At 37.3% G+C, this 20,176-nt stretch overlaps 2 protein-coding genes across 5 annotated transcripts in view; one reads left to right on the top strand and one right to left on the bottom strand.

Annotated features, from left to right (window-relative positions):
• The window catches only part of mctp1a (multiple C2 domains, transmembrane 1a), a 157,693-nt gene that overhangs the window by 2,587 nt on the left and 134,930 nt on the right, over nt 1-20,176 (top strand). The window lies entirely within an intron of this gene.
• LOC106946011 (uncharacterized) lies at nt 11,754-13,330 on the bottom strand. The gene is made up of 3 exons (XM_015030068.1): nt 13,220-13,330; nt 12,920-13,027; nt 11,754-12,675 (listed from the first exon to the last, which is right to left on the bottom strand). Exons 2-3 carry the CDS (start codon nt 12,964-12,966, stop codon nt 11,847-11,849), a joined length of 876 nt encoding a protein of 291 aa, XP_014885554.1. The 5' UTR covers nt 12,967-13,027; nt 13,220-13,330; the 3' UTR covers nt 11,754-11,846.

Genomic DNA, 20,176 nt, shown 5'->3' with positions numbered 1-20,176 from the left:
GCAATTGGCTAGAGCCAATAAATTTGAAAGGAAAGTGCAGAGTACCAAGTTGAAAAGGGATAAGAAGGCAAGTATTGTTGGCATCACTGGAGCGGGTCTGTTTTTGCAGTCTACGGTTACATAACGCGCACGGATCTGGCGAGACACGATGAAGTTTTAGCACTCGGTTCTCGTGGTACGGTTGCCATTTTTATCCCAGCTTTTGTTGGACATTTGTTTGATTTTCCGCGTGCTGTGAAGGAGCATTGCAGTGGCAAACGCTTTGTAAACACGGCTACGTTGCATCAGTGCAACAGTGATGTGGTCATTTCTTGTCAGATTGAATAACCGGCATCAGGAACTAAATGTGTTTGCAATAAAGGGGATAAGGAATAATGAGATGACACGGGAATGAAAAGAGATCAGATGAGAGGCACTGCTTAGTGTATTATAGGATTAAGATGTTGCTTTGGGTTTTACACCTGAGACAACATCACAGCTGCTGCATGTGAAAAGAGTAAGTGAATTATTACACTACATCAATTGCAGATTGTCTTTTATTGAGAGGTAACGAAGTAAGTTGGATACAAATGCAAACCACCTTTTTTTAATTGAACCATTTTTACTTACTTTCCCCTTCAAAAGTCCACTTAAATCTATAGAAGTTTATAGTTGTGACACAACAAAATGCATAAGTGTTTAAGGGGTGTGACTGCTTTTGCAGAGTGCTGAAATGTCATAAATAAAATACAAACTGTTGAGCATGAGCAAAAAGTCATTTAAATATTTAATTTAAATGGTGAGCTATGACAGATGTTTGGTGCCAAGCTCTGAAAGCAATTTATTAATTGAATCAATGCAGTAAAAAAAAAAAAAAAGTAATTCTGCTTTTGGGATTTACAGTGCAAAACATATTTATTATGTGTGCAGAGACATCAGCAAAGCATATCAGGGAAGTTAAACCCCTGAAGAACAAAATTCTTTTGTAACCCCCCCCCCCAAATAACAGAAGTCCATCCCCTTTCATCCTCTTTAGTTTGCATGTTTAAACAGGTAAAATCCATATACATAATATAAGTTAACATTTATTGAGGAAACCATTTGGCATTTGTTGAAAAGTTTTGCTTTGCATTTCACTGATCTTAGTCCCTGCACAGTATAGTCTGTCAATCATTACCTACCTCACCTATGAAGCACGTTACGCCAGTCGCAACACATTTCCATCCACTCATTTTGGGCTCATACCATGCAAATATCACTGTAGGCTTTCTGGCTGACCGTCGGGTCAGTGGGGGGCTTGTGCTTTCGTCCAGTGGGACTTTGAGATCTGGCGCTTTACAGAGTGGGGGATTGGTGCCTACCTCCACCCATCATTGAACAAGAGGAAAATTCATGTTCAAATATTCTAAACAGAAAGTCATTATATGAAAATTATATATCAACAAGAGGGTCATTATTTTAACCAAGACCACTATAAACAGCAAATCAGAAGCTTTATTTTTCAGCTAATTACAAAAAAAAAAAAAAAAAAAAACCAAAGACCTGCTGTATAGTTTACATCTTTTGTTTATAGTAGGTCGTGAAATTGTTCTGCGATTTGTTGAACAAATGTCAAGAACAACAAGAACAAAACAAAACAAAACAAAACAAACAAAAAAAACAGATTGGGATTTTGCAGTAGAAGACATGGACAATGTTACATAGCTGGTATGATGATAGCGGCTGGTTTTAACCCACGTGTTTCTCACTTTGCTTTTCCATCATCACCTTTTACTATCACTCTCTGTGAACTTTTGCATCTGCACGCCTACAGGCTGAGCATCAAGAGCAATGGGAGTTCATCCGTCCGACAAACGCTGCTGACAACAAGAGGGTAAATGGGTGCTGCTGAATTTGCATCCATGCAGTTCTTTGCAGTGTTACACAAATTGTCCTTACAACATTTTTTTCTTTGTTTTTTTTGTTTGTTTGTTTGTTTCTCACAAATATTTTAATGAAGACTGCAATTCAGTGTATTGTGCAGGTCTTCTGGCTAGGCAGTGTTGACTTTTTACAATAGGAGATATTCCAACGAATGCTGAGAAAAGAAACTCCATTGAATCAGCTTGTTTGAACCTTTCAGTCATGTTTGTTTGAAACTGTGGTACGTAGTTGTATGGGTGTCATTTAGACAAAATTGCTCAGATAGCTTTTAAAGAACTAACATGTGGGCTTTTTGTTTTCGTGACAAACCGTATGTCACCAACTGGCCTGACCGTCTTAGAGCTGTGATATTTGACATTGTTTGATCAATGAGTAAAATTTGAACAAAATGTATGGAAATCAAATGGTTGTTTTGCAATGATGTGGATTTAGCACAATTTCTATGTGTGCTGTTTCTCATTACAGCCTAAAAAAACAAAGTTACTTAAAACTGATCAAGGTTCACATCACGCTGTTCGGCTTCTGGCTGTAACCAGAAAAGCTTCCATCTTGAGTTTAAGACTCGTTTTATTTTCTCTACTGCATGATAAAAACTAGGAAACATCTCCCCCTCTACTTCTTACACTGTCAATCTAAGATGCGGCGCTCTTCCACTTGCTCTCAGTCGTGCTGTCCTGCTCTTCCGCTTACTTTTTTCTGCTCAGCTCATTTTCAGTCTTTTGAAATATTTATCACTCCAACCTGGAAAGTAGGTTTTTGTGTCAAAGAGGCTACAATGCTCACTGCTAAATATATCCGATGTAAAACACGTGCGACTGGTGTTTCTTTTTCTGCGATTTAACATTTTCTGTATCATGCTTAATGGATACAGTATGCATTAATGCCATGAATCAGCTTTGCATCTTCATCACGTAAAGAAGCACAAATTGTTTTTTTTTTAAGTTGCATCAACAAGTAAGTCATATTTTTATATATGTAAAACATGCCCTGTCTCATTGTTTCCTTATGCTCACTTAGCTAGAGAAGATAATTGATTAATGATATTAATAGCTTTGAGAAATTAAGCAAAGAATATGAACAATGACTCCCCAGGCTAGTCCAGGGAAGTGAAGAAAAGATGAAAGTACATCGCTTTTAATATCCACCAGCTCTCTAACAAAGAGGGGAGTAAAAAGGAGGATCCCACCAGTTTCATTTCACTTCACAACTCTGGTATTTGTACCTGCAGACTGTGACCCTCTACAATTCAAACCCAGTTCAGAAATATCCTTTATTATGCGTTTCCATCGTGCTGCCTCCTACATGGAGGGTGCTTCCTAGATAAAATTGATTGCTTGCTTGATTGATTGAAATAAACCAGTCTTGTCATAACACTTCCTCCCTTTGGTCCTATGAAGGACCAGCTTAAAAAAAAATGTTGCTCTATCAGGAGATTCATAACTTCTAAGTACAAGTAAATAAAATCTTGTAACATAAAAATTCCAAAGTAAAAGAAAGAAAAGAGAAACTTAAGTAAAATGTACTCCATTAGAGAAAGAGCATACTTCAAACAGAGTTTACAGTAAAAAACGATTAATACAATATACTGCATGTAGAATAAATACAGCGTAATGTTAAGAAGTTGAGGATTAAGAAATCATCACAGGCAATTTGTTCAGGAGTTTCTTCAGATTCCAACAAAACATATTCAAGCAAACTCAGGTACAACAATTAAACATTTTGGTTCAGCTCGACTGCTGTGCCTCAGCTGCTTCGGTTTAAAATGGTAATGTAATGCAACAAGTGAGCAGGATGTTGATCCAAGTCAGCATTTCAAGCATAAATGGAAAAACAAGGAAAGAGAGATAAGTAAAAAAAAAAAGAAAAGAAAGAAAGAAAGCAAATATAGTTGATGTGAATACCATTGTTTCATTTGAGATAAGAGCAGAATTGGAAACAAAGTTATGGAAAATGTTTTCTCTGGAGTATCAAAAAGCTTATCCTGTGAATTAAGTTACAAAGTTCATAACCAAAATGAAAAAGAATATCTAGAACATTCAGGAAAGCCTTAACTAAACATTTTTTCTCACAAAATAAACGTGCTATGATTAAAAATCTTACCAACAGGTACTAATAAATGTGACAAACACTGCAGAAGAAAAAAAAATATATATATATTTGATCAAATTAAATAAATACATTTGGGAACAAAAAAACAATTGTTTTACTGCTAGACATCATCACTGACTGTTTTAAACTTTGTGCATATTCAAACCATGGCTAATAATAAAAAAAAAGTAATCTTGAGATTCATGGGAATAATAATTTTCTACTTTATCAATACAAGATAATCATTTTTTGGGGGGTTTATGACAAAAAAAATATATGATGATTTAACTTAAAGTTAGTCTAAACTAGGGATTTAGAAATTAGTCTTCAAAGCTGACAGGAAGCTTTGAGCTGCGGCTTTGAGCCACACTCTGCAGGAAAAGAAGCAACACACATGAACTCCCTCCTCGTTGTATATTTAAAAGGATCACAGTGGCGAACTGGTATGCAGTAACGTTCAGAACAAATTAATTTCTGAGCAACCTATCAAAATGCTCTGTCTGCTGGGTTGTGTTATGGACGGCACCGAAACGAGATGAATGATGACTTTATTTGCAAATTAGTATAAAATGCAACTTCAGGCTTAAGAACCTTTTTATTTGATGTAATATATTTACCAAAATGCTAGGGGATTTGTGTTGTGCAAACGAAGCCGTATAGCGTATAAGTAGACATTTGTGATGGACATCAAGGGGAATTTGATGAGAAAAATTACTTTTTTCTCATCAAACCAAGTTTTGTCAAAACTGCTGAACTGTTCATTTAAATGAACTGTTCATTTAGTTTGACAGTGTGCTGCCTTTAATGTCCTTTATCCAGGTGTCTGCTCGGATGTTGTCTTACTCGCTCTTATTTTTGTATTGCTTTGATGAAACTTTAGATGAAGACTGATTACCAAATCCATAAACAGGTTTGAAAAACTTTCTGTGTTTTTCAGTCATACCACTCCAGTTTAAAGTTTTTTTTTTTTTTTTTTTTTGAATGCCAGATGAAGTTTTGGAGAGTGATGTTTTTGTGGCTGTTCATATTTGAGCTCTCTTGTTTTTCTTACGTTGGCTGTTTGGGAAGCCATGGCAACCCGTCATTGTTTCTAGTTAACCGACTGTCACAAAAGTGTTTAGGTTTTGCTTTTTTTTGTGTGTGTGTTTGTGTTTTTGATCATTTCTTTGTTGTCCATTTATTTATAAATCTTGCCATTTTCAGTACATTATGTGTTAGTATTATGAATTAATTTCCTTTGAGGTGTTTCTTCTTCTTATGCTTTGTTCCTTCTACATTTTTGATTTGTTTCTTTCAGAATATTTTCAATTTCAGTATATCTTAAAACAGGTCATGAAACCTTTTTTTTTGTATTCTTGTTTATTTGTTCAAATTACTGTAACATTATTATAAAGCTGGTCAGTAACATCTGATAAAGGCTAAGTAAACACTTTTCAGCCTGGCTGCAAAGTTTAAAGTGCTTGCACAGCAAACCGACCCGGTTCTTTGTTCACCTCTTGCTTCAGTGATAGGAAAACAACAACAACAACAAAAATCCATGTTCTTCCATCCATCACCTCTCAACGTGCCTTTGGGAATAACCTTACCTGCATTGCCTCCCAATCTGGTTTCACTTCTCCTTTCCACTGATTGCATTGTTTGCTTCTTTGGAAATGACATTTGTCCCCTTTACGAACTGTAGGACAAATCCAAAACACCCAGTCAGTAGTGTATGAACCGTGCTCTGTGCCAGTATGTGGCCCTCAAGCTTTGTTCTCTGCTGTCTAAGATGGTTTTGTCACATAACGCCTTAAATGCTCTCCAGCACATGTGAAAAAACACGGCGTTGCAGACTAAAATATAAAATAAACTTAGGACGTTACCGGAATAAAAACTCTTCTAACTTTCAATCGGAGTCATGTCTGGAACATGCTAAAATTGCTTTTAGTATACAGGCCAACGATTTACAAAAGCTGGAGATTGGGAATTGGAAACATAATTCTTAAGTGGTTAATCTCTACAGTATTATTCCACAAATAAACTCCTTCCACTTCTGTGTGAACACAGTGACATCCAGTGAATGTCTGCATGGTGATAATTGTAAATGAGAGAATAGAGAAAACAATTAGATGAATCAGCCTTCTGGATCAAAAGATAAAGCAATGGATTTAACAAATTTGCTTTTAATCCAACCTTCCCACCTGGGAAAATCATCAAATATCATCTCCCATTTTGTTTGGGCTCTTTGATTCTGTTATTTTCCTGTATTGATTTCTTATTTTCATTATTTTCCTTCATCCATGTTCATTTCTGTTAGTCCAGTTATTTTAATTTTCACCTAATCAGTCTTGTCATGTCTTACTCTTCTTAGGCTGCTCTTAGTTCGTTTAGTTTATTTATTCCTTATTTTAGTTGTGGTTAAAGATAATTCCCCTGTTTGTTCTCTGTTGCTCCCTGGTGCTTCTCTCTTTCTCCCCTCTCCGTCTACCTTTCTCTCACCCCACACCTGCATCCTATTAGCCAATCAGCCCTATAGCCTATTGTTCCAGCTGTCACTATAAGCTCTTTTACTTCTGTCACTCCTCACTGGATCCTCCTGATATATTGTTGTTGTTAGTTTCTCCTTGTAACCTCCTCGTTGCCTTGCCTTCCCTGCAGTTTACCTCTCTGTATATAAGCTTTTCTTTCTTTTTTTTTTTTCCATTAAAACATGGACTCAGTGAAGATGCCTCTCAGTTGTCTGCATTTTGGTCCAGGCCCAAATCCACCAGACATGACATCAGTGACTCATCAGTCAAAACATTGGATCAGCATGTGCAAAGATGGCAGACAAAATACAAAACACAAAACAATCAAAATGCCACCAGTTTGAAATTTGTTGAAAATCTGGCAAGTTTTGGCCAAAAAGGAAAAGTGCGCCCTCGCTTTGAGTGAACATTGTCTGTGTGCACATTTCTGGTTCTTCCTCTCTCTTGCTATTAATAACATAAGAATTAGAAGTAGAGCCACTGTGAGCATTCATAGATAACACTGGGTATGAAAACGAAAGGAAAGCAGACAACAGTAATGTCTCCCCCAGCAGGCGATGGCTGCTGATTCTGAATCTAACACATGTTGAGGAAAGGCCCAGGGATGTTTTCCTGCTCTTCATGCTAAACAGACAAAGTTGATTTGCAACTCAATGTTGGCCTCACTTCCTCAGTGGTGAGTGGACGCCAAATGCAAACGAGCTTCCCTGCAGTGAACCTTTCTCTGCCCTAGCAAGCAGTAGTTGCAAACAAACATTTCAACGACTAGTATTGTAGTATTGTAGTATTGTTGATAGAAAGTTTGTTCAATCACCAATGTTGGAATTGGCCATAAAGATCATCTGTAAGTCTGTGTAACATTCTGAATATCCAAACATTTTTTGCCTGTCATCCCAGTGCTGTAGTGTATTCCTAGTCGTTATCATAAATGACCAAATTAAATATTGATGGGTCCCATTGTGACAGAGCACTCAAGAATTTTAAATTAGCTGTTTTACTTTCATTTGATCTGATGCCAAGTCACCAATCTAAAGGAAGCTTGCTTTCGACTGGAGCTGATGAATGACATTCAATGTAAAGTTTGATTGAGATGGATGTAAAAAAAAAAAAAAAAGTGACATTTAACAAATGTTGAACAATAAAATATTTATGTAGAGTTTATTTTTAATATCATTTGGTCTTGTATGTATGTATGTTAAAAATGTACCTCTCATTTTCACGTTTTCTCTGTATTGCTGGCCCAACACATGGGGAAGCTTTACTAAGACAGAGCTGTTATAAAACTGACCGGATTATTCTGTCTGATTTTACTTGAGCTCACTTTAGCTAAACCCCTGGCTTATCAAACATACGTGATCATTAGGCAAATAGGCTGCAACCTGGACAGCTGGTGGTTTTAAACATTGGTTGGAAAAGAATGTTTGTCATCATGGCTGAGATGAGCTAAATATACCGTTCAAGAAGGCCTGTTTTATTTATTTATTTATTTATTTTTATTTATTTATTTATTTTTATTTATTTTCATGTTTGCTGCAGGCTTGCATCTGATCTGTTTGGGGATAATGGTGACAGAGGAGGACAGAAGGAGCGCTTCTGCTCTCCTGCACTGCTACACATGTACATTTTTAAGATCGGGACAGTGCCTATGTCTACCCTGGAAAATGTTTTCACTCACACTGTAGAGCTTTGACTTGCATCATTTTTCTTGATCAATAGGTATTGTCTGTCTTTTTGGAAGATCTATAAAGAAAACAACCTTTTAACGTCTTTTTTTTAACAGTGACTTTAATTTCAAAAGGCAAAAATCCTCCTCATATAGGCCTATTGCACTGTATAAAGTCAATCCTCCCTATAATCAGTTTACTACCAGTTTTCATTATAAAAAAATAATATGAATTATAGCTGGTACAAACTTGTGCTAATCGTGTAGTAAAACTCGAGTCATTAACACATTTGCTGACATTAATATTTCTCTACAGAATAATTTTAAATGATGTTGTTTAAGAGGCTCATTGATGCCGGGTTGAGTTGGAGCGTTTTCATGCATTTCTAAAAGTCCTGATTGAACAGCCAAATTGGAGGTACTCAAACATACTAGTAAAGAGGATTTTGGATGACTTTTGGATGAATATGTTTTTCAGTGTTTATAAAAATGCTTCCAGTGGGGACAAATCTCCAATAAAAGCACCAGAACTGCTTAAATGTATAAAAGTTTTGTAAAAAAAAAAAAAAAAAAAAAAGGTAGTAGGATTAAGAGGATTTGAATTAACTGGGAATGAATACCCATATTAAAGGTTGATTGGTGTGTGGATCCAGAGAGCCTCGTCTTGCAAAGGCTTTTAGCCTAATAAATGCCAGATCACAACATTGACAGAACCGTGCAGGAGGACAGATTCACACAGTGCAGAGAGAATCCTCCATCCTGACAGCTCACTTTTTGAGGTCTCCCTGCTGCTTCAGCATACTTGAGTTACTAAATAAATCATAAATGCTTCTCTTCAGTCATTGATGGGAAATTATTTAAATTTTAATCCCCTGTGTTGAAACATGAAAAAAAAAAGAAAACGTACAATTCTGTCGGCTTGAGGACGTGAATTGACTACCTTTGCATTACAGCACTTATAGCTGTGCATGCAGAGCAGCCAAGCAGTGGGTCCAAGACGTACACTTTTAAAACTTTGTAGTTTTTTTTTTATTTTAAATAAGGTAACTCTAATGGTAGTAATATCTGAATGACACAAAAGGTGCAGAGGAAACTTGAACACAGGTAAAACTCTTGGTGTTTTTATTAGGCTACCCACAGCTTCCCTGGCAGCTACTCATTTTTCTCTGTCGGATTTTTATTTTTATTTGTAATGGCCTATACAAGTCAAAATCAGTTCTAAATCAAAATGATTTAAGCTATGGCAGAAGTTTACAGCTTTTGTTAATTCTAATACATCTTATATCTAGAGTCTAGTAAAATGGCAATCTGTTAAAAAAAAATAAGCCAAAAGGCAGATGGAACATTTTATTGAAGGAATGGATGAGTATTGTTTTGTTTTGTTGTTTTCTTTGTAGTGGTCTGATAGAAAAGTGGGCTGTGAGATCTCTAACTCTCTGCACGAATGGGTATTGTTAACCCATCATTTTGATTGAACTAATCCAGCAGTTTTTGTATTTACAGTTTCAATTAGCTCACCACTTGCACCACAATAAAGCTTCTTATTTTCTCGTGTTAGGTTTGACTACAGGAGTTGGAAATCATTACAAATCATTACAAGATAACTTACTCCTGTATCGCAGGTGTTAGTCTCACCCTCACACTTAGTGTGTGTGCAGCACATGTTGTTTTAGTGAGCGTATTTTTTAGGACTGGCACCTCTTTGAGGTTCTGGTTTTATTTAATGGTCTGGCTCCATACTTTGGCACATCGTCATCTCCTTTACAAAGTGCAATGAAACGACAGACAGCAAGTAATTCAGTACAGTATCTGCAGGATGGTGTTTCTGTTGGTGCTGCTGATGTGAAGCGTTACTTGTGATGCACCTTGGAAGAGACCTAGTGCCACCTGCTGGTGAAAATCTGATTTGACTTCCAAGAGAGATGAGACTGTCCTGCTGTAAGCACTTTGGTACATCATAAATAATAATAATAAAAAAAAAGCTTTCAGCTTGCTATGAGTCCTTTCCAGTGTTTCCTTTGAAATATGATTGCTGACTTTCTCTTGCCTTCACAACCAATAATGACCTAATTTGCCAACATTTACAATGTGTTAGATTTAGTGTAATAGACCAACTCAAAGTAGTACAAACATGCTGGTGGAGTGGAAGGAAAACTATACATGGTTTTCACAATTTTTTTTAAAAGTAAATAATCTCAAAAGTGTGGTGTGCATTTGCATTAAGCTCATTTCAATCTGACACTCTTAAATAAAATCCAGTCCAGTCTGTTGTCTGCACAAATTTTGATATGCGTGCTGTTTGATCTCAGTATGAATGCATCTGTTCTGTTAAGGCCTTAATATAGTGAACATTAGTGAACAGACAGCAGCCAGTTCTGCACCCCAGCACAAAGGACGAAGGGCAAGAAGAAAGTCAGTGTCAAAGGACAGAATTTCTATTTGAAATTTGCAACGAAACTTCTGAGAGACTCACAGCAAACCTGTTTTAAACACATGGTCAGGTAAATTCAGAACTGAACTTTTTTGACTTGCATGTAAAACACTTCATGTAGCAGAAAACATCCGAACATTCAGCCTGCCTTCCTGTTACTGTATATGTAATGCGTAGTGGACCAAAATGACCAAATTAAATATTGATTGGCCCCATTGTGACCGAGCGCTCAACACTGACTTGGAATATGTGAGAAAACGAATGTTGTACGACATTTTAACAAAACCCCCCGTTAACTATAATTTAATAATATTGATGGTTCTGGACGCGGTTGGAGTTTGCCGTTGCCATTTTCTGAAGTTTTGAAGAGCTCTGGATGTTTTCTGACAAATGTGGTCTGAGCCTTTATTTTCCCTCTGATAAATGAATATTAATGTAGGCGTCTAAAAGCTTTGATCTTCATTTCTGCCTTAGATGTTTGCCAAGTGAGAGCAGTTCTCATGTGTAATCTTTTTTGATTTCATTTCGAAAAGCATTTGCACTGCACCAACTGTTTTCTAGCAGGGAGTAGGAGGTAGGTATGAACATTTAGTTAACGGAACAGCACATTTGATTGTTGTGTCGGTGCTTGGAAGGACTGGTGGCTCTTGCATGAACAGCGTCCCTGCATGAGATCCCCTCCTGCGTCAATTCATAGACAAACAAGCAAGCATCCACACTGTGCATATATATGTGTAGTTATACCGTTATTCACTTGTCGAATGATGGTATAACTCTTAAAATGCGTCTACATCGATTTCTGTTCTGTGCAGAATAAGTCCAGTTGAGGTCTGACTACTCACCAAACTAATTCAGATAAAAAATAATAATAGAAAAATAAAACTTTTGCACTGCACAGGGACAAGCTGATCGTTAGCCATAGATGGTCTGTGACAGTATTACCTTTCCTTTTACATGAAAATAAGTAACAACAACCATTTTCAGTATGTAACTTACATTATTTTTAATATTGTGCATCATGGCGCACCCTGGTTGTGTCTTCAATATCTGGCAGTGTTTGGAAGGTAAAGAAACCATGTTTGTAGTCAACTTTGCCTCAGCTCACCTCATGCATTAATTCACTTTAATGTTCTCTTGAGTTCTGACAAAATGGTACGCTGCAGACTGTGTTCATTGTTTATTGAGTAACTGTAGTTTGAGCCTTTATGCGCAGCACGACATTGAGACAACAAACTAATCCGTGAGGAGTTGAGGGTCAGTCCTCCTCGTAAAGCATGTCCCACTTTTTCTTTTCAGAAGAATTAAACAATTCACTGATATATGTTTTGATTTTCTTCATGGTGCCTATTTGTCCAGATTTTTTTGTTTTCGTCGTTTGTTTGTCTGATGAGCTCGATCTCATCGCTCTTTGGTGAACGTTCCTCTGTTCGTGCCTCTTCTTCCCTTTCATTTCCTGCTTGTCCAGCCACTCCTTCCACTGCGCCTTCATCAGTGCGTCCTGCTCCGCTTTTGCTTTGTCCTCGACGCTTTCCTCCTCTCTGCCCGTGAGCATTTGGGAGGGATCGTGGGGGCATTGTTTCTCCACTGATTTCTTCATCAGCTTGCAGCTGTCACAGACAGCTGGGTCACCTGACGGAGAAATCGGCTCTCGTCGGGCCTCTTGCGACGCACTGTGATCATTGCCGGGAAAATGCTTGACGTCTGTGTCTCTGATATCCACCAAATCGAATTCACTGAATGTGCCTAAAGTCTTCCTGAAGCCTTGATCTGGTTCTGGTGATGAGTGTGTTGGATAGTCACTACCGCTCTGTGGTTTTTCTCCTCCTCCTTCATCTGTAAGCTGCATTGTCTCCATCTCTTCTGTATCAGATAACCTATTAAATCCGGGGGTTTCTCTGTTTTGAGTCACCACTGCTTCTCCCAAATGCTCCTTAAACTTGGCTGCTATGTGCACTCTCAGCTCGAGATACATGAGAAGAATCTCTTCCTGCACTTCAGCGATTTTCTTCTCCACCTGTTTATTCACCATTCTGTTGATCCATACGATACAGAATCTCCTGTCACTTGCTGCCTGCTGTCGCAACCTGACCAGTCAGAAAAAGTGAATTTATTGGCTAAACAGAGATACAGTGGATTGCATTGATACATGCCTTTTTTTTCTTTTTTTTTTTTTGCCGATCTTTATACAAATTCTAAAAAAAACATTTGAGCCTGATTCAAATAAAAACATAAGGTAACAAACATTATACAAAGAAAGTAGCACAACATAAAAAAGTTACAACCATCACACAGTAAGGAAAATGTAAAATTTTTGAGGAAAAGCTGCACCTGAAGCGAGAGGCAGTGTGGCCTGTCTTTCTTCTAGAGGCTGCCATCAGGAAATTTTCTCTTCTCCGGTTCCGCGTGAAAAGTTAGATTGTTTTTCATACATGGAGGCTATAACACATTAGAGCCAACATTGAGACGTCATTAAGATCACATTTGTTTTTTTATTGGTAATGACACATAAATAGGAAAGCAATGTATTGTCAAGGCTCTATTGGTCTTGCTCTTTCTTGCTCTTTACCATTGTCCAAGCTCAATTACAGTGTATAACTAAAGTAATTTTTATGAAGCATAGTTACTTACCACTGCTAGCTAGAAGGCTTAAATTCTCTCCCTCTCCTTTTGGTAGTTGTAGTCTAAACTGTAAGTTTATTTTTCTTTTGTATATGTTTAAATTCACCAGTTTTAAAAGTCACATGTTGTGTAAAACGTTGTTGCCATGGAGTATGGTCCAGTTCCATCTTGAATCATAACATGTTTTGAAAAATATTTTATTTTGTTTCCTCCTATCCCCTCACAATTCCTATAAAAATAAATGTGATTCAAGCATTTAAAAAAAAAAAAAAACTTACATTAGTTTTAGATCCTCTAATTAGTGATCCACAACGTCCTGTTTGACTAAGATGCTAATGTGAGAAAAAAGCTCCTAGCCACTTTTCATAATGGGAAGAAGGGGAGAACATGCCACTCATGTAACCAAGGTGTGTGTTAATATACTCACCTAAACTTGCTCATATCTACAGATTGAGCAATAACTAGAAAAATCTGAAAACTACAAAAGCTGTGAGACAAAAGGCTAGCGTGAGAACCTGTGTTTCTCTTGTCATTACATGCATAGTGATGTCGATGGAGTTCAAATTAATTTCTAAAGCCAACTGTTTGAAAACAGCAGCAAATTGTTTGGTGTAAGTTGGTCAACTAAGTTGTACATTTATTTTAAGAATTTCACACATTGATATCTGGGTGCGTTCACACTGCAGCTTGGAGTGACCCAATTCCGATTTTTTTGGCAATTCCGATTTTTTTGCCGGGCCCGTTCACACTGCCAGTAAATGCGACCTGTATGTGTTCTGCAATGTGAACGGGCAAACGACCTGAAAGTGTCCCGCATGCGCAGTAGAGGGCGCAATAGCGTCAGCGCCAACTGCCATAAAAAGAAGAAGTGCTCAGTGTTTGCGGAAGTAAACATGGAGGCTAACGGTGGAGCTTAGCTTACACATTTGAAGTTGTTGTCCGGCCGGAGCAGCATATTAACAACTTCATCCTCATATAATCCGTCATGGTTGTTGTTTTTCTTCCCACTTGCGCGTATCAGGACGAGAATAGTGAGATTTATTGAGAATCAGTGACGTTCAGTTCGGATGAATGCGACCTGGACATTAGTAGGTCGCATTTGCATCGGAGACGTGTAGGATATGGGTTACATTCGAAAAAGAATCCGACCTGTGCTGTTCACACCGCCATAAAAAGATAGGATACAGGCCACATTAAGTAAAAAAGAATTGGGTCACTTCAGGCTGCAGTGTGAACGCGCCCAGGCCAAAGAACGCTGGATGGGTTCTATTTATTGCATAAACTCAGGCTTATTCCGATTTGCCACTGTTCATTTTGGAATCTCCAACAGCTGTTGCACTATTTCAGACTCGTGATTATGACCACAGACCATAAACACGGTCACACAACAGACTCACTTTAAATTCCACATCATTATTTTGCCGCCTCTGACTTATTTGAGCTTTGAGCAAATGCTTGCTACTCATTTGTCTGGGATATCTCTCATATCCAGATCTAATTACAGATGCTTTAATTGTCTTCTGAAAGAAAGGCTGAAAGAAAGGGTAGCAGAGGAGTTGAGGAGCACTGTTGATTGATGATTTTATATATAAAGTTTTATTCGGGCTGGCTCTTAAAGTGAGACACGTTGGTTGAGAAATATTTTAAAATCTATTAAATCTTCTGCTCTCTAAGTGGTTTGTGTCCACAGGGTCCGCTGGGGCTGAGATGCTGAACATAGTGGGGCAAGACAAAAATACACACGGCATGTATGCCAAGTTCGCCTTCTATACGCAACTAAACGTAATTCAAATGCCAATCTGATTCTACTGCATGGTGGTTTATTTGACTCAGTTTATTTTATTTATTTATTTTATTTTATTTTTTAAAAAACACCTTTTCACCTCTAAAGTTACTTTAAAAGCTAATTTGTTTGCAATAATAAAAAAAAATTCTCCTCATCTTCAACTTTGCTTTGTAAAGAATGCTGTGGAAATTTTTTAAACCCTTTGACTGCAGATGACGGCTTTAGCTAAATGATGCAAAGATGGAAAAAGTGAAGAAAATCCAAGTAGAACAGCCTGGCTTTGCTTCAGGTTTATCTAATTTTTTATGAAATATAATTGGTGTGAATACTTTTGCACCAATTATATTGGTGCAAAAGTATGATTTAACCCTGAAGTTAAATCAAAAGTGTCTTTACCAACCTAATGTTTAACATCACTGAAAAAATGTAATGGCAGAAATTTTGTTAGCCTTCAGCAAAATGACTAAGCTGGCTGAAATTCATGGTTAAAACTAAGTTCAAAGTACTTTTTAAAATCAATTTTAATTGTTAAAACAACAACAACAACAACAACAACAACAACAATAATAATAATAATAAAAAGATGTGAAAAGAAAACCCCAAATTCCACCTCTACGTTCAGTCTAATTTTCTTGAGAAAAAGTGATCTTGATGCCAGGTCAGTCTCAGAGTTTCTTAGCGAAGAGGGAGAATGTTTTACCTTTAAAGTTGTTGGACTTGGAGGACATTTTTCACTATGAAGGCAGAGTTATTTCAAAAGCTTTGCAGCATTTATAAAGATAAGTGTCAAAGAAATGCTGCAGAATTATTGGTGTGTATAATAGAATCATTTGATGGTGTGAATGTGCATGTGGGTGTCGTTTTAATGAAAGCGGATGAGTCACTGGGAGAAACTTCTAAGGTTCGCTACTACAGTTTCTCAAGTCTTAAGCGTACGCTGGTATGAAGAAACACTCTGCAGCCTTGTCCAAAAAACAAAAAATAACAGTTCGATTTTGAAACATTTTAGAAATCTTTGACAGGTATCGCCCCACAGTTTTCTTTTTAAAAATACAAGCCGTTCTCCAATACTTCCGCTTCTCTCAGTTATTAGACAAAGGTGATGATAATCACATCACATTTAAATGGCTCAGATTGTTAAAATTGTGTATCATGTCACAGAGTTTACTATACCAAACAAGTGGTTAGGTTAGTACACCAGCCTCACTAATGCTGAAGTTTTTACAATGTCTGAGAATTCAAAATACTAACAGATCTTTTTACCATTAACTTGGTATTAGTTAGTCTGGCATATCAACAGTTTTTCCAACTCGTTTCTAGAAAGTTGGGTTGACTTCATTTCCAGATTCCTCATACTAACACCTGTTTCTGAGCCAGGGTTCATCTACCTGGACTTCTCCAAACATTCTCCTCCACTTTGTGTAGTTTTTGTTACGCAAAGAATACTATACTGGAGCAAATGATCACAGTTAATTTATTGTAGTGAAATATATGCCAGCATTTCATCTAAGTACTTCTAAATGCAGTGCCAGTTCTGGTGCTTGCACACCATCTATTTCTTTCTTTCTCAGAAACACACATAAAAACCTTTTGGACCTTCCACTCACAAGATGCACTGAATGCAGCATGACTCTAAGTAAAGCCAAGGAGATAACGAGAGGGAGTTTGAATTTCTTCCTGCCTGAGCTGCTTTTTTTCCCCCCTATCAGCACTGACCTTGCTCTGATTACAGTCTTGTACTTCTGTACTGGAAAGTGTGCTGTTTGAGTGGGTGCTGTGAGCATCTTTTGGTGACTGATATATTTAGAAATGACTGGAACCTATACACCTCTAGATTCTCAGCCTTCAATGAAATAACCCTCGCACTTAACAAGTCTTTGTAGCCCATTGCATATGTTACTGAATCTAACGTGTCGGTTATAGTTGCATTACCCAACGTTCACTGTACCTTATTCCATCATGGCTTATATGTTATATGTCATGTAAGCTACAAAATACTATTAGAAATACGAGTCATTTGTATTTTACACTGAGTTTTTTTTTTTTTTGGATAACATACTGAATGCTGAATGCTTTGGTGTTATATTGAGATCATTTTTTTTTTCATTAGCAATTTTTTTCTCTGGTGAAACAGTGATTACTTCCTTGTTTTATCTGGTTTATGTACATATAGCCTATGTACAGCTTGGGAAAAAATAAATAAAATGAATATTGGATTTCAGTAGTTTTTCGTCACTGTTCTAAATTACACTTTGCCTGGCAGAGCCTCACGGGAAACTAGATTTAAGAAGCCCACTGAGGGAACACTAGATTATTAAAGATTACTTTATAGAAGCGGGGGGGGGGGCATGCAGTATTAGCTGTATGTACTGAAATTATGCATAATAATCTACTGCATACATCCTGTTGTATGTGTATGTAATGGTGCATCTACAAGGAAATTAACATTTATACCGCGTAGCACCATTTTGCGTATGCTTTGCACAATGGCATGTTTCACTGAATGCGCGTTACTTCTTTCCTTTTAAACCCACAGAAAATGTGTTTAAAGATACCAACATAGATAATGAAGCAAGATGAGAAAACAGTTTCTCAGCACCTTTCCAATTTAATGAAATTATCATTTCACTTTACTGTGCATTTGAAGTTAATTTAAAACTGCGGGCTCATTCTCTTTGTACTTGTCGGATTTTGATATCCAATATGACTAATCCAGACAGAAAAAGTCACTGGCATTTTTCATGAGTACCTCTAAAGGGCTTTAGTTTATTAATCATAGCTAGCTTTATACAGAATGTATTTTTGAAGATGCTCCTTTTGTGTCAAAGAAAAGCTTTTATCGAAAATATCTATAAGCACAGAAGCAAATAATTAATTTCACTGCCAGCTGACTTGCAACTAGATCATGCTCAACTGCAGGAATAATGTCATTCTCTGCTACAATCTGTGAGACTAATCAGAGACAGCATAAAACGACTTTAATGCTGCACAATGAGTTACACCACACTTTTCAGTACAGAGGAGGGGTGTTTCTTTCGGACAAAGATTGGTCTGCCTGAACTAAGAATTTTTGTTTGGTTGGTTTCTTACCTTTAAATTAGCACTGTTTTTTTGTTTGTTTGTTTGTTTGTTTGTTTTTTTAAGCCTGAGTATCAGCAGAGGCGGCCCGAGTGCCACCAGCAGTAGCTGCACCACAGTTTGAGAACCACGGATTAGGTAAAACTAATTACTCAGAGGGCACTTATTAGAGAGAAGAAATCTTGCCAATGACGCCCATAATGACCTGTAAAAAAAAAAAAAAAAAAAAAAAAAAAAAATTTTTTGGTTTTTTTTGAAAAAAAAAAATTTTTTTTGAATGGGATTCTATTAGCGTGTGAAATTCTCTGAAGCCAAGACCTTGAGACTTCCATTATTAAAAAACATAAAGCTTTTTTTGTCTGAAAGTACTTTTACTCAGATGTATTACACGTCTACGTGGTATAAACATGACGCATATTGAAAATTCAGAGGCATTTTAAAGTGACTTGAGGCGATGAAGGGATGGAAAAAGCAGCTTAAGCTGGAAGCAATAGGTTTTTCCTCTCCCAGTTTATTGCATTTTTTTGTTAGATGTTGAGTGCAAATTGGCAATCTGGAAGCAACCAGAACTTTTCAAGGTTAGTGACAGTTCAAATGGGAAACGGAGACATGGCGGGGACAAAGGGACCGGGCGCCTAATCAACAGTCACGATGGAGGCAGTTGTGCAAGTAGCAAGTGATGACCTAAGCAATGTCAAGGAGTGATAAAGGAAAAGGGAGGAAGATAGGCACAGACAAAGAGACAGACAAAAGTAAACAGAGATGATGAATCCATGTATAGATCCAGAGGAAGGAGCGATTCTCCCAGGAGGAGCTCTGTTTGGCCTGGATCCCAGTGTTGATTAGCCACTGTAGTGACTCTGCTTAAAACAAACCAGAACGTGGCTTTTTTTTCTTTTATTTTTTGTTTTTGTTTTTTTTAACATCCTTGCATCCCTTAATTCTCCATGATCATGTGGTTTTCTTCCACTACCTTTACATATTTAGACTTAATTTTCTTTTAACCTTTCACTTTTATTCTTAGTTTGTTGACCAATTGCACTTATTCTTATTTATAGAAGCCTGCTTTTTCTTTTTACTCTTTTTTTAAAGATTGGTTTGTTATATTAGGTAGCATACATGATAAGAATGACGGTGATTTCAGTCTGCTGGACAATCTGATTGAAGAACTGTAGTTGAATAATATCAGCTTACGAATGCTTGCAAAACTTCCAAAGGAGAATTTATCATAACTTTATATGCAAAATATATACAAAAATGTGTGAGTGAACCTGGTATAAGCTTAAAATATGGGACATGAAAAACACAAACAAACATTCAAAGCAAAAAGTGCAGCCAAAATCAACGTGAAAGGTAAAACACAATGACTGTTTGATAAAGGTTGAAAGAAAAGACTCAGTTGCGCCATCAATAGCAGCAGGAGATCAAACAATAGTTTGATCTATGAAAACAGTGTGTCTGTCCACTCTACAAAGCTTTTATTGTTACCGGCTGTTGAGAAATCTTCTGACTTTGCTTCTGTAATTTTGTCGCGTTTCCACTTTCTGTGGCTGCTTGGCAGTCAAGGAATTCATTATTTATTTAAATTCTGGAGAAATGGTCAAAGTCTATGAGGAAAGTAAAATCTATTTTTGTATCTTACAAACAGCTCTGTGTGTGCACGTCTTTGTTTCCTGCCTGCCATGCCTGCCCATCTGTCGGTTAGTCTGACACCAGTCAGCTACCAGTGACAAAGCCTGCATCTCTTCCCGTTTCCTCCGCTGATGACTCTGCAGCACAGAGAAGAGATTTGCACGGGCTTTCAGGAGCTTTTGTCAGCTCTTCTGTCTGTTATGTCATGCAGAGTTACAGCTGAAGTGCGAGGCATTCGTGTGTTTGTTTTGCTAATGATGTGCGGTGCATGTTTGAGCGCGTGTCTTTTGTTGTGCATGCGCTGTGATGTGTGATGAGTTATGAGGAAACAGATGGTGCCACACTGCAGGGTTTGGAGATGCAAGCATACCAACACAGGAGATTCAAACAAGGACGGATGTAGAGCACGGATGTTTGTTTTTGAGCATTTGGTTTTGATTGCGTGCACACCAGAAATTTCTCATTTTTGT

Source organism: Poecilia latipinna, unplaced genomic scaffold, assembly GCF_001443285.1.
Source record: "Poecilia latipinna isolate Pla-1442-1.1 unplaced genomic scaffold, P_latipinna-1.0 Scaffold171, whole genome shotgun sequence".
NCBI classification, from domain to species: domain Eukaryota; kingdom Metazoa; phylum Chordata; class Actinopteri; order Cyprinodontiformes; family Poeciliidae; genus Poecilia; species Poecilia latipinna.
This window is presented reverse-complemented; position numbering and strand designations above follow the sequence as displayed.